This window comes from Ixodes scapularis, unplaced genomic scaffold (assembly GCF_016920785.2).
Source record: "Ixodes scapularis isolate PalLabHiFi unplaced genomic scaffold, ASM1692078v2 PGA_scaffold5__190_contigs__length_132052651, whole genome shotgun sequence".
Classification (NCBI taxonomy): Eukaryota; Metazoa; Arthropoda; class Arachnida; order Ixodida; family Ixodidae; genus Ixodes; species Ixodes scapularis.
The window spans coordinates 87,671,587-87,684,652 of NW_024609880.1; the positions used below are offsets into that span (position 1 = coordinate 87,671,587).

General features: G+C 46.1%; 1 protein-coding gene across 1 annotated transcript in view; it reads left to right on the forward strand.

The window, feature by feature from the left end:
• The first annotated feature begins 121 nt into the window (after positions 1 to 121).
• The window catches only part of LOC8034134 (late secretory pathway protein AVL9 homolog), a 31,474-nt gene continuing 18,529 nt past the window's right edge, over positions 122 to 13,066 (forward strand). The window contains exons 1-8 of the mRNA XM_029984260.4: positions 122 to 627; positions 1,506 to 1,626; positions 1,893 to 1,978; positions 2,950 to 3,178; positions 4,176 to 4,255; positions 4,328 to 4,397; positions 7,700 to 7,868; positions 11,202 to 11,618. Coding sequence (XP_029840120.3) covers positions 547 to 627; positions 1,506 to 1,626; positions 1,893 to 1,978; positions 2,950 to 3,178; positions 4,176 to 4,255; positions 4,328 to 4,397; positions 7,700 to 7,868; positions 11,202 to 11,618 — 1,253 coding nt within the window. The 5' untranslated portion in view covers positions 122 to 546. The remainder of the gene's footprint in view (positions 628 to 1,505; positions 1,627 to 1,892; positions 1,979 to 2,949; positions 3,179 to 4,175; positions 4,256 to 4,327; positions 4,398 to 7,699; positions 7,869 to 11,201; positions 11,619 to 13,066) is intronic.

The following is a 13,066-nucleotide window of genomic DNA, read 5'->3' on the forward strand; positions in this document are numbered from 1 at the left end:
TTATAAGCGTAAAATATTTTAAATCACGTAAAAAATAAGTGTAAAATATTTTATTTTAATCTGTCCCGCCGGTAAATGAGTGGTACCGTAATTAAACGCTGCCCAGCAACATAATTTCGCGAGAGCGACACTTGTGGCGTGACGAGCGTCTCATGGCGTCAGGTCGTCGGTGGTTTTGCTGCGGTCGGTTGCTGGGTGCCTGCTCGGTGCGCTCTGGTTCTGCAGTGCTCCCGTTTATCGAATTTTTCCTGGCCGTACGTGCGTCGTTGAAGCCAGCACCTTGATGCTCACGGTCGCCGCTTGAGTAATTCAGTGCGCAAACAGAACAAACGCTGCTTCCATCGCATAGCCGCTGTTGGCACTCGGAATGCCGAGACTTGACACCACCGCTCGCCTAGAAACCTCGTCCGTTGTTCGTGGGGCCAGGCCGCTCCATTCTCTTGCGCGGTTCTTCGCGCCGCGCATGTCAGTGCAAAAGTGCGGCGACTATCTGTGCATCGTGTAATAAGCTTCGCTCCCTCGTCGCTACTCAATCTGGCCGGGGACATGGAAACACCGCCACCTGTTACGACGTCTCCCATTCTTCACGTCGTCGTGGTCGGATTCCATCACATAAAAGGTTACCAGGTGAGCCAACGAGCTTAGCAGCATGTGTCTCGAGCGTGACGCACGCATTTGGAGTGCTCACAGCTAAGCTAACACTAGAACAACAACAAAACTAACAACTGAGTCTCGGCAGTCGTGTCACCCAGGTGTCTAAAAAAAATTTCGCAGCAATGCTGAAAAAAAAGAAACACCAATAGATTAAGTGTTAATAATGCGTGTTAAAACGAAGTTAGAAAGCGAGTCGATCGCGCGGTTAAATTTCGGTACTATCCGATTCTGGTTCATGTGTATGGAAATAAAAATGTATGGACGTTGTGGCTTATGCGGAGCGCAAGTTCGTCTGCTTCTTGCACAGGGGTTGCGATGGTGTCAGAACGCCGAGCTCTCATTGGCTGGTTGAAAAAAAAAATAGTGGGTAGACCTGAAGGTATATAGCGTTGAGGTTTACCCACTATCCTTTCAATCAAAGCCATCCAGAGCCCGGTGTCGTTCTGACGTCGCCGCAAGCTGTTGCCAACATTGCTAGATTACCTCAGTCGTGGAACTCGCGCGGTAGGGGGTCACTTGCTTTAGTCCGCCTCCTGTAGTTCGAAGCACCATCTGGATTTTTGGTTATAAGCAGTGTGTTCCATAGAGTACGGTGGAGCGCCACCTATACGCTGCGCTTCGAAATGTATGTATTTCATAGAATAAACTGCAGTTACCATGGCAGCCGTCTGGCACGTCGAACGACGGGAGGCGAGTCGTGGTGAGTGAGGGGGGGTACTGATCGTGCATGCAGCGTCTATGAGCAGTTCCGTAACTAAACTAATCTAATAACGTTGCCTCTTGCACACGAAGCAGACGACTTGCTCTCCACTATGCGCTTGTTCTCATGTATTGTCTTACCGTGCCCACAGTTGGAGTATGCATATCCTCCCCTGATCGAAGGAGGCACTTTGGACAGTCAAGAGTTGCCTGAACCTTGGAAGCATTTGCCGTCGCTTGCTTTGCCGGATGGAGCGCATAATTACGAAGAAGGTAAGTACAGCCTCGGATGCATTTGCGGCCAGTCACAACTGTTCAATATTTTCTTCGTACATACATTAGGCCCCAAAACAATGTAATGAGAATGGTCTAACTATATACTGATAACAGTGCCAGTAAATAAATAGTGATAAATGGTTTTAGAAAAGAGTCTATAACACTGTCTTTTCAATTGTCTTGATGTTGTTTTACTATTTCGAAGTCCAGAAAATCATAAAAGTATTGGCTCCCGTTTTTTGTTGTTTTTTTTTCTTGCCCAGATACCATTTATTTCCATTTGCCTGCTCTGGATAATCCCAAGCAGTCCATCTTTGGGATCTCCTGCTATCGACAGATCAATGCAGAGGTGAGATATGTCCCTTGCTGCTTTCAGGTTGCACAGCATTTGCTTGCTCTTTAGTTTAGAATATTCATATGCAACCACAATAGGACTCAACTATTGTTTGGTACCAATTTAGTATGGGTACCTATACACATTTAGAAATATATCTGATATTTTCTATTGTCTAAGCTGGTAGAGCATGTTTACTTTCTTTATGGTAAGCTTAATATGAAGACAGCAGGCACCTCCAAGACCCTATAGATGGGGCTGTCAGTACCTGTTGTAGCTTGAATTGGTCTGCTGTGAGTTTCATTATTCTGTGTTTTGTAATGATTCCTGTACATCAGTGATTTCTTGATTTTAAAATATAGGCAGTTTACTGTGCCCCCTTTTTTTTTTTTCTTCTTTTTTCCAGCTAGAGCATAGATTTAAGGAATCTGTATTAGAGTTACTTGCACTATGATTCTTATATTTTTCATAACTGACAGGAGAGCTTTTAGAGTATGATATCAATCTAATTGAAACCTTGAAAAAAAGCTTGCGAAAAATGCAGTTTGCTAGTGCCCTGCAACCCCAAGTGTAATGAGATGCCAGTAGTAGGGCATGTTTTCATCTTGGAGACCTCTTGAAGAAGGGTGTTCTGTAGTGCATCACAATTCTAAGTCAGAATCCGCTCATTCAGACTCTGCAGACATAGATTCCTCGTGGTACATCAGGACTGCCTAAGGCTGTCTCACAATCTTTGGTACTCTTTTATTTGTGCAACTTTAAATTGTTTACACAGCTGAAGCTCCACTGAGGTCACTATTCAGTGCTTAGTCATTATGATAATTCTTATGGCCTTTTGGAGGAAACTCTACAGCCTGATTCACTGGTCATTTTCTGCATTATTCCTGAATAATTTTTTTTAAAGGACCCAGACTTTCAAGCTCCTAACTGTAGGAGCTTCAGCGTTTGTTCTGTTGTATGTATTGCAATGCTCGTGTCCCTTGCAGAAGCTGCTTCGACGCGAAGCAGACGTGACAAGAAGCTCGGTGCAGAAGAGTGTGTGCGTACTGAGCCGGCTTCCGCTCTTTGGTCTGATACAAGCCAAGCTGCAGCTGGTGACCCACGCATACTTCGAGGAACGGGACTTCAGCAAGGTGTCCCTCCTCCAGGAGACCTTCCAGAACCTCAATTCGTTGCTGTGCCCAGAAATGCTCCAGGGCAGCTCGACCTTCCTCGGCAAGTCCTTCTTTTTCTCGATGGATGGATGGATGGTAGTGGCTATTCCCTTTGTATCGGGTTGTAACTTGCACCACCCAGCCTGGAAACCTTTACACCCCTCCCCTCGACATGTCCTTGTTTTTTCTTGCCTGGATGGATGCTGTTACGTTTGAAACCCTGGTGAGGCCGTGCTCCATCTATGGCACACTTACGGGGACGGTCTACAACACCATCGCTCGGCAGAGACACTCTCGAAGACCCGGAATCAAGGCTTTTGAACATCGGCCGAAATAACCGACGTCAACGGGTCTTCGTCTTCCTCTTTCTCCAACATCAAGAGAAGCTGCTCCTGCGGCGACATAAACCTCCAGGCCAATGGGAGTGTTTGTTGGATTTCATCTTCATCGATGTCAACAGCCACCAACAGTCACACCAGAATCCCACCAGTGACGCAACACCATCACATCACCGCTTAACAATGGATGATAGTGGCAGCTATACCCTTCGTATCGGGTGGTACCTTGCGCCATCTGGCTGAGGAACATCGGAACCTTTTCCCTTTTGCTTTATATTTCATCTCATTTAATAGTCTAACCCACAGCTTGGGAACACAAAATAGTTGCTCGAATTTCAAAAGATACTCAGCTTTCATGCAGAGCAGTTCATCGACTACATCAAATAAAATAGTTTCTTCTGGATTTGGTTGTCTGAGAAAAGTAAGACAGTGTACCTTGAAATACCCAGGCTCTGGTGGGAAATCTCATACAGAAGTGTTAAATGAGCTTGGTTATAAGTAGAAATTGGTATTCCTCCCAAAGCAGCCATGCCTCACCTGGGGAGGTTCTTGATGCAGTAAATGAACATACACTACTACATCGAGAGAGCAGCTCCAGCATGTCAGTGAGAAGTTTAGGATTGAAAACAATGTACCTCTTAAGTACCGCCTGATGACATTATCATAAGCATGCAGTTAACTTTTTACTGTGTCCTATTTTAACAAGCATCTCTTTTCCAGGTCTTTCGTCCCGTGACCTTATTTTGCATTTCAAGCATAAGGCGGTGCTGCTTTTCAAGTTGTTTCTCTTGGAGCGTAAGGTAGGATTGCTTGCTATTTCTGATCAAGAAAAAATATATTTTCTTTGGCTTATGCTTATTTACTTGTTCTAGGTACTCTTCTACAAGACACCCGTAAAAGATCTCTGCTCCACAATTCTAACCCTCTGCTCACTTTTCCCAGGTTGGTTGGTAATGTTTTATCTTAATGACTGAGTATTTGCAAATCCTGAATATGCAGGCAGTAGATCTGTTCATTTGTGGAACTCTTCATTGACTCTTATTATTTAATTAACAACTTCCAAAAGTATGTTGGAGACATATTTTGTGGTGTTGGTGTTGCACGTACGTTAAAGGGGTACTGAATCGAAATTTCTAGCTCGCAAAACAAGGCTCGACGGATAGGCTGCAAAACCCCAAAAACATCACTCCTACAGCAATATCTCTAAGTTGCCATATTTTTGGAAAAGAAGTGCAGGATTGAACACGGCCGACAAGACAAGACACGTCGCGATTCTCATTCCCTCTCCTCCTCGCTACACTTTGTCGAGCTGGTGAAGTGAAGCGAGGCCGCTTCCCCTCATTCTCAAATTCTTCCGGGGTCAATGACGTCAGAGACTTCGCTTGATCGCGTCCTTTTTTACTAAAAGTACAGCCATCTGTTTGAGATATCGATGTATGAGTGGCGTTTTGAAGTTCGTAGCGTCCCGTTCAACGACTCTGCTGCCTTATTTTGCAAAATCCAAATTTCGGTTCAGTATCCTTTAAGATACTTTTGTATGCTAGCTAGCTTTATGCAAGCTTTTGTGCATTTGTGGCAGAACTAGACATCTCGTTACAATCCGAGTGATTTATCTCAATGTTATGTCCTCATAAACTGTCATAACAGTCTTTTACTTTTAATGCAAAAAAAAAAAGGCCAGTTTTTTTTTTATTTAAAAAAAAAGCTTGCATGCTCAACCTTTTATGCCAGAGGTGGCCAGGATGACCCGGCCTAAGAGCCGCAAACAAAACCCCGAAACATCCAAGAGCCGCGGGGGGGGGGGGGGGGGGGGAATCTTTTGTGTAGAGCAATAAACGAAACTACCTTCAATCTATCTGAGTCAAAAGCAGTCCAGCTGTACGTAAGGTAGCAGTAGCACAAGACTACCGAACCGCAACATATCTTTCGATTTAAAACGCGTTCCATTTTTCTTTTTGGAGAAATGCTCGTGTGACCGGGAGGGAGACGGAAGAAAGAGAGGGGGGGGTTAGAGGAGGGAGCCGCGAGCCGCACTTGAACACGTGAAGAGCCGCATGCGGCTCTCGCCGCAGCTTGGCCACCCCTGTTTTATGCAGTGTTGTTTCCTTAAAGGGTAACTGCAAAGAAAAAAAAGTTTTTTTTTAAATAGCCTAATTGGGACAAGCATGTCAAAAAACAATTTTTCCGCGAGAAAAAACATTTTTTACAGCAATATTTATTGCGTGAGACTGATTTTAGTTTGCGGCTATTTCGCCCGTTTTAAATCGCGCGCCACGAAGTTGTGATTATGTGACGTCAATCCCAAAAGGTTCTCATTGGCTAAGAGTTTGATTGACAGCTTAGATCTTGGTTGTTAAACCTTTGTTATTCGTTGCAATTTCCTTTTGAGCGGCATATTTTTACGTTTAAAGAATAACCCATGTGATGAGAGTTATTATTCTTTACAAAAGGTTTACAAGACGGGCACTTCCGTTTGGATTCATACAAACAAAAGCTTCGCCATCTTTCATGGCCGCCGAAGTCTGCTCCCGCCTGTCTCGCCTACCCGTTTCGCCGAAGTGATCAGTGTTTCGTCGTTTCGTGCTGACTCAGGTGCTTGAGTGAGACTTCTTGAAGTGAAGTAGTGTGTGTTTAGCAGCTGTCGCAGGTGTTAGTGATAGGAAGCGACGCGGGGTTTTGGCTTTCATAGCGCGGTTCTTTCGTTTTCCTCTGCTTGCTTAGCGTGTTTTTTTTTTGCTTGTTTGTGCGTGCAAAATGCTGACTTGTTAGATGTTAGATGCGTGATCCCGACAGTGAGCCTTCCAGCAGCCATGTCGCCCCGAAAGGAATGCTATTTGGGTGGAGGCAATCGGGCGTTCGCGTAGCGACAAACGTGTCCAGTTACGTTCTCGTCATATCGCTCTGGAGGCCGTCGAGATTCGCCCCGTGTGCACCTAACGTCCGCGACTAGACAGAAAATAAAAAAAGCACTATGTCCACTACATAAAAATGGTCTCAGTTCATGCATCTGTAGGCAGGTACGAAATCGTGCCCAAATTTATTCACACCGCACGATGCAACACGTCGCTGTGCAAACGCAGTCCAACCCGAAGCATAAAAACGGCAGATTTAGGACAACAATGCGGAGTCCATTGTTCAATTAAAACGTAGTAATTTTGTTGAAAACGCCCGCAGCTTTTTACTCACGGAATGCGTCGGGAAACTTCCACATTTTGAAACAGAACGAGGCAGATTTACTTTTAAGAACGCTCCCAGCGTCCTCCCGGACCAGTTTGACTGGATCAGCTGACGACGACGGGACTTAACTGGTTGAACGTCAACCCCACAACAACCAATTTGCGCTCCGTGTTAGCACCGCATTACACACACCACAAACGTTTCAGCTCTGTCTCATCGCCGTGTTGCACCAAACGGAACGAGATCGCCGAAACCAACGCAGCGCTGTCGTGAGTGAACCTTGGCTCGTGGTTGCGCACTCGTGGATTCTGTGACTCCCTTCGCTTTGAAAGCGCGCACGACGATTACGAACGATACTTTCCATCTTCTGGGAACATCACAGTGGCACTTCTCCGGTCACGTCTTCAGTACATGTGCTCGCAAACCGCGTCAAACCCACCAAACCAAAAAAATACCACGGCCTGGCGTGGTTGCCAGATCTTGCCGGAAGTCGAGACGCTGCGTCGTTCAACTCCGCAACGCAAGGAGAGTGAGGGGCGGGGCGTACTCCTCTTCCGCGGGGGTCGAAAGAGCGGGAGTTTCAAATGTGGAGAAATTCTGACTCTACTAAATTACGTCCTGTGGCGTAAATATTGATAAAAAAAATATTTTTTTTCGCGGAACATTTGTTTTGTGACATGCTTGTCCCAATTAGGCTGTTTAAAAAAAAACTTTTTTTTCTTTGCAGTTACCCTTTAACGCACCACCGCGCTGTGGAAAAGCCGCACCCGTGGCACTGCTGCTGCGAATGTCGCTTCCCTGCAGTGCACTCGTGCAGCAGGGGAAGTGCATTTAACTTGGCTAGCCTTGGGAGCGTTGAAAATATTTTTTGTTTTCTAGAACTGAGCCTTATTCGAAAGTTAAGTAGAGTAGTCTGATATTCGAATTGTTATTTAAATTTCAGAACTTCTGCTCCTTGCCGCTGTAAATATTGTAGAGGGTGCCAGCCCCCTGACCTTAGTGTTTTGAACGCTCAGTGTCGTTTGCCCTGCGTTTCCTCGCTGCCATTTGTCGTCGTTTCTCGGCAGGCATGATGGAGAGCGGCCTGGAAGAGTCGGCGTCCACGGTGGGTCTTCGGCAACTCACCTCTGAGCTGAGGCCCGAAGAGCACGACTTTCTGGAGGTGCACCTGGCTCCCGGACACTCCCCGAGCGAGCTCAAGCAGAGCCTGGATGCCGTCACCACCGAGAAGGGCAGGTGAGACCGTTTGGCCAAATTTTCGGTCTGAAGCGCAGAAAATCTGCATGCCTCCTCGGACGTGTTTACCCCGTTCTATGGTCTATAGGTCATATCAATGAATAAGTCGCAATAAACGGCCATTTTCACAAAACAAATTTGTATGTAAGTCGCCTTATATATGTTTTTACGGTCGGCATAGCAAAAGTGCGCTGATGAGCCTGCATGTCTACATTCTGATCATAATATAGGCTTAAGAAGGAGCCAGTTTCAATGTTCTCACTAATGAATTGAACAAGAAGTCGAACTCCTGCGGCACATTTGCACAGTTAAAATCCATACTAACAAAAAATATGCATATACGTCGCACCGCTGTGTACCCCTTTTCCACAAAGGCGCGGCCATCTTGAATGTCGTCACTTCCGGTATGCGTTAAAACATTGTTTTGATCTCTCCATGCCGCTGGAAGGTGTTCGTAAAAATGCATGATTGTCACATTATTCTTAATTTGTCTCACCTATATTAACGTGATTGCATTTAGCACCTCGTGTCGAAGAAAATCCGGCGTTGGTGTCGGCAGGACAAGAAAATTCTGATTGGTTGAAAGGGTCGTGACGCCGCAGCCACATGACCTCGTGCTGGAATTTCAAACAACCCACAACGCTCACGTGAAATGTGACATCACGCATGGAATGAAAGTGATTAAAACATGACACGTAATGTGAATTAAAGGTCGCTGCATGTCTCAAATAATTTCGCCTTAAAAAGTCATTTATTTGCCTTAAAGAAAAATTTGGCAAATTTTAAGCTAAAGCAGGATTTGAACCCTCGACCCCTCGGGTACGAGCTAGATGCACTACCTACCAGGCCACGCTGACATGCTTGCATGGCTTGGGAACATGCAGAAGTTTATATTTAAAGGTAAACATTTGACAGAGATCTGTCTGGTTGGGAGTAATTAATATTAAAAAATTCGAACACCAACCAAGCCCTTGTGTAGGGACCCAACGTTTCAAGGCCAATTCGGCCTCTTCTTCAGGGGCGACTACGGCTATGGCCGTTGAGGAGCGGTGTCCTTTTCTTTTTCTTCTACGGCGTGTGTCTGGTCTTCTTCTTCTACGGCTCTGCCTTTTTCAATAATGTGACGAAGCCCATTCACATAGGCGGATGGTAAAGCCCCTAGAGATCTGTTGATGTTCTGTGGCGTTGTTTGAATGTGCCATGATTCTAGGAACAGTCTTTTTCGAGGATTTGTCTCAACGTCAACGATGCATGCGTTGTCGAACTCAATGCGATGGTCCTTGACGTCGCAGTGCTCAGCAACCGCGCTACGCTCGTGATCGAACTTGCGCACGTCGTTTTTATGTTGACGGATTCTCTCTCTAAAGTTCTTCGTTTCGCCGATGTATGAGGCCGCGCAAACCCCGCACGGAATCTTATATACAACGCCTTGGGCCCTTTCTTTACCAGGGCGATCTTTCGGGCGTGGCATGAGTCGTCCAAGGGTAGACACAGGTTTGTGCGCTAGTTGGATACCCTCTTTCACATTATTGAAAAAGGCAGAGCCGTAGAAGAAGAAGACCAGACACACGCCGTAGAAAAAAAAGAAAAGGACACTGCTCCTCAACGGCCATAGCCGTAGTCGCCCCTGAAGAAGAGGCCGAATTGGCCTTGAAACGTTGGGTCCCTACACAAGGGCTTGGTTGGTGTTCGAATTTTTTAATATTAGAAGTTTATATGTCTAGCTATCGCGTTCCACTCTTAAAGGCGAAGCTTAAGTGTCCTCCGGTAATTTTTTTTCCCACATGTTCCAGGTTGAAAGGTCTTGTTATTTTTTCGTCCCGCTTACCAGATATGGAGCCCACTTGGCTGAGAATGAAAGGAAATGAAAAACGTCTACAGGGTGCGCCAGCAAAACTTTTGGAAACAAGCCACGACTTATACACCAAAAAATTTGCTATATAGTGCAATCCACTTGTAATGATAATGAGAAAGCCAGAAAATAAATCATTATAACTGATTATCGTTGCATCTAGACTAGAAACTGAAGGCTTCTAGTCTAGAAACTCTAGAAATTGATCGTTATAAGCAGTGCATCATTATATGTGGTATCTTTATAAGTGGATTGCACTGTAAACGAAAAAATGGAAGCCAGTGGAAAGGGGCAAATTGATCTGGCGCAGATTTCAACTGCTACGTATTCTAGGGAAAAATGCAATGTTATTTCCTGGATCTCTATATTTCGTACGTTAAATGCAGTTTATGTTGTGTCTTGTTAGGGGTAGTCTAAAGGGAGGGATGCCCAACTGGTGCGAAGAAGGGTGTGTATGGAGGCTTTCATATTTGGCAAACCTAACAAGCTGCCACATTTTGGAATATTTTTTGTGAGAACAAACTTTGAATGTTGGGCTTGACCCAGTCTGGGAATCCCACGCATTGGCAATATATTAGGACATTAGTTTTCCGACTTCCTTTTAATTTTCGAATATGATATCACCACAAAATAGAAATTGTTTACATGGAGTTTTTAATCACAGAAGTTTCCTCATTCCTAAATGCTCAAATTTATGATGTACATACTTCTGGCTAGCATTGGTACCGTGGTGGATTTTCATATTATTACTATTTTTACATCTCCTTATAAACTACCCTTTCGAGATGACCGCTGCATTGCATGGGCAATCGAAGGATGCCGGAAAGGAAGAAGAATACTCTGCAGTCTCTGCTACGGTCAACTCAGATGTGTTCATAATGAGGCTTTGTGTTTCCTCATGCAGGAAAGGTCCACAAAGACGCCCATCTTTTCTAGATGGCCACTGTAGAGCAGGAACTTTAGTGGGAATCACTGTGAGAGAACAGTGCTTTGCAGCATCCCAGACTTTTCGGTGCAATTTTAGGACGGGATGCTGCATTTGCTTGGTGGGAAATGTTTGCACAAACGTCTTTTTGGGGTAGGCCTGAGTGGAATTCTTTAGTTTTGACGAGAGCTGCTGCAATCTAACAATAATTCACAGGGTGTAAACTTTGATTACAAAATAGGCCCTTTTTAAGAGTCAGTCTACCTACCCTCTCCACAGCCAAACCCAACAATCAAATGCGACATCACGGAGCTTCTTCACAACAGAAAAAGCAAATGTCTGTGAAAGCATAGAACAATAAGCAGGGAATCGATTCCAACAATGGTTCTTGTACGTCGCCTTCAATTCACGAAGTCTGCTTCAAGCTAGGCGGTCGTTTTCTGTAATTACTGCCGTTAGTAGTACAAAAATATTGGAGTTTTTGAGACTGCCACTTGGTGGCTACAACTTCTGAAAAGGGTCTATTGTAACAGAATGATATATTCTCGTTTCCCAGGCAGGAGGATTCCACGGGAGAACCCGCGTCGCCGCTGGTCCCCTCCAAAGAGCAGCGCTCTACAGAGGACCTGAGCCTCCTCTCCCGAACCATCCGCAACTCCGAGACCAAAAGCCTGGCCAAGCGAGCAGAGTCCGTCGAGGCCCCCTCGGAAGACACAATGCCTTTTAGCCACAAGGCCAGCTCTGAAGAAAAAGCGGAGAAGCCTGCGGAGAAGCCTGCTGCAGAATCGGTTCGCCTGTCGCTTGGTTCGGTCGGGAAAGAGATCTTCAGCAAGATCCTCCCGGCAGGGCTCGCCGACATGGCACACCTCAACCGAACCTCTGCAGATGATGCTGTCTTCGAGCAGGAGGACAAGTTGGTCAGCGAAATTGAGGAGCTCCTCGACTCGGACCCCAAGGAAAAAGCAGAGATGAGGTGAGAGAGGGATTGATAGATTGATTGATGTTTATTGGAAGACCAGAAAGGGGGAGGAGTGGGGAAGTCTTCGGTGGCAACGAGGCCTGGAAGACGGCCTTGGAGGGTTGATGTGGGCCTCAACGCCCGTGTAGTGGACATAGTTCAAGAGGGTACAGAGGATGGTTTCCTGATTTTTCTTTGGGTATGCTCCGGGCTCCAATCTTTTCGACTTGGTAGCCTAGGATAGAGAGAGGAGGATACGATAGAAATGCAGGGGATGTGGTTTGCACGACCGTTTGATAAACTTTGTGAGAGCACAGGAATCTTTGCGGAAGCATTCCTTGGGCAGTATTGTTTTGCCACCCAAGGGAAAGTCGGTTCAGCTGGGGATGGATTATGGTACAGTAAAACCTGGTTAATTCGGATCTCATGGGACCGACAAAAATGTCCGAATTATTCGAAAGTCAAATATTGAAAGTACAAAGAAAGCTGCGCGAAAATGTTTCCCTGTGACATACCTTTATTTTGAGAAGAAATCTGTTATTACCGCCTGCTTTCTGGACGACACTTGGGCGGAGACGGCAACTTTCCTTAGCGCGGTCGAGTGCTCTACCGCACTCGCACTGTCGGAGCTACGCGTCCCGTGCGCTGACAATGTAGCACAGCAAGGCCTCTTCTAGTTTCGGGTGCACCACCTTCCAAGGCCGCTTTCTTTTCGCGTTGAACTTCTCGCTCTCGAAAGCCCGTAGGATATTGGCCACAATTTTTACGTACGTGGCCAAAGTGCTTCTCTTGACGTCGCAACTTTCCATCACTTGTCGAGAGACGCCGCCCTCCAAGGCCCTCAGTATTTCCACTTTCGTCGCTAAATTCTTAGCCTAGTACAGCTGCAACGGAAAACGAGTAGCACAAGTGACCAGTAATCGGAGCGGCGAAATCGCAACACCCGGCACTATTTTTCCCAAGTGCCGATAGCGAGAGTGCCAGTCACGTTGCATTTTTCAATGCGGGGGTGGCCGGCGAAAAATTGAGGGATAGGATAGTTGTTAAAATGGCGGGCTTTAGGATCCCCGCGTTGAGGCATAAAACGTGACTGTCACTCTCGCTATTGGCACGCTCGGGAACAATAGCCCCGCGTGTCGCGATTTTGCCATTCCGGTCGTCGGTCACTGTGCTACCCTTTTTTTGTTGCAGCAATGCTTCTGCCGTTTCCGTGCCAGGAGAGTAACGCGTTGAAGCACGGCGATCCAGAGCAAAACTGGTGCGAAACACGGAGAACCGAAAGAGCGAAGAACCATGGGGAAACCGGAAAAACCACGTGTGCACTTCGGATGGATTTCGGTCATACCCTTTGGAACAGACGGTAGCTAGCGCCACCTGCCGAATTCATCCGAATTAACCATAGTGCGCCGCGTTCCCTCCGAATTAATGAGCGTTTGCTGCCATTGACTAATACATACGTTTGA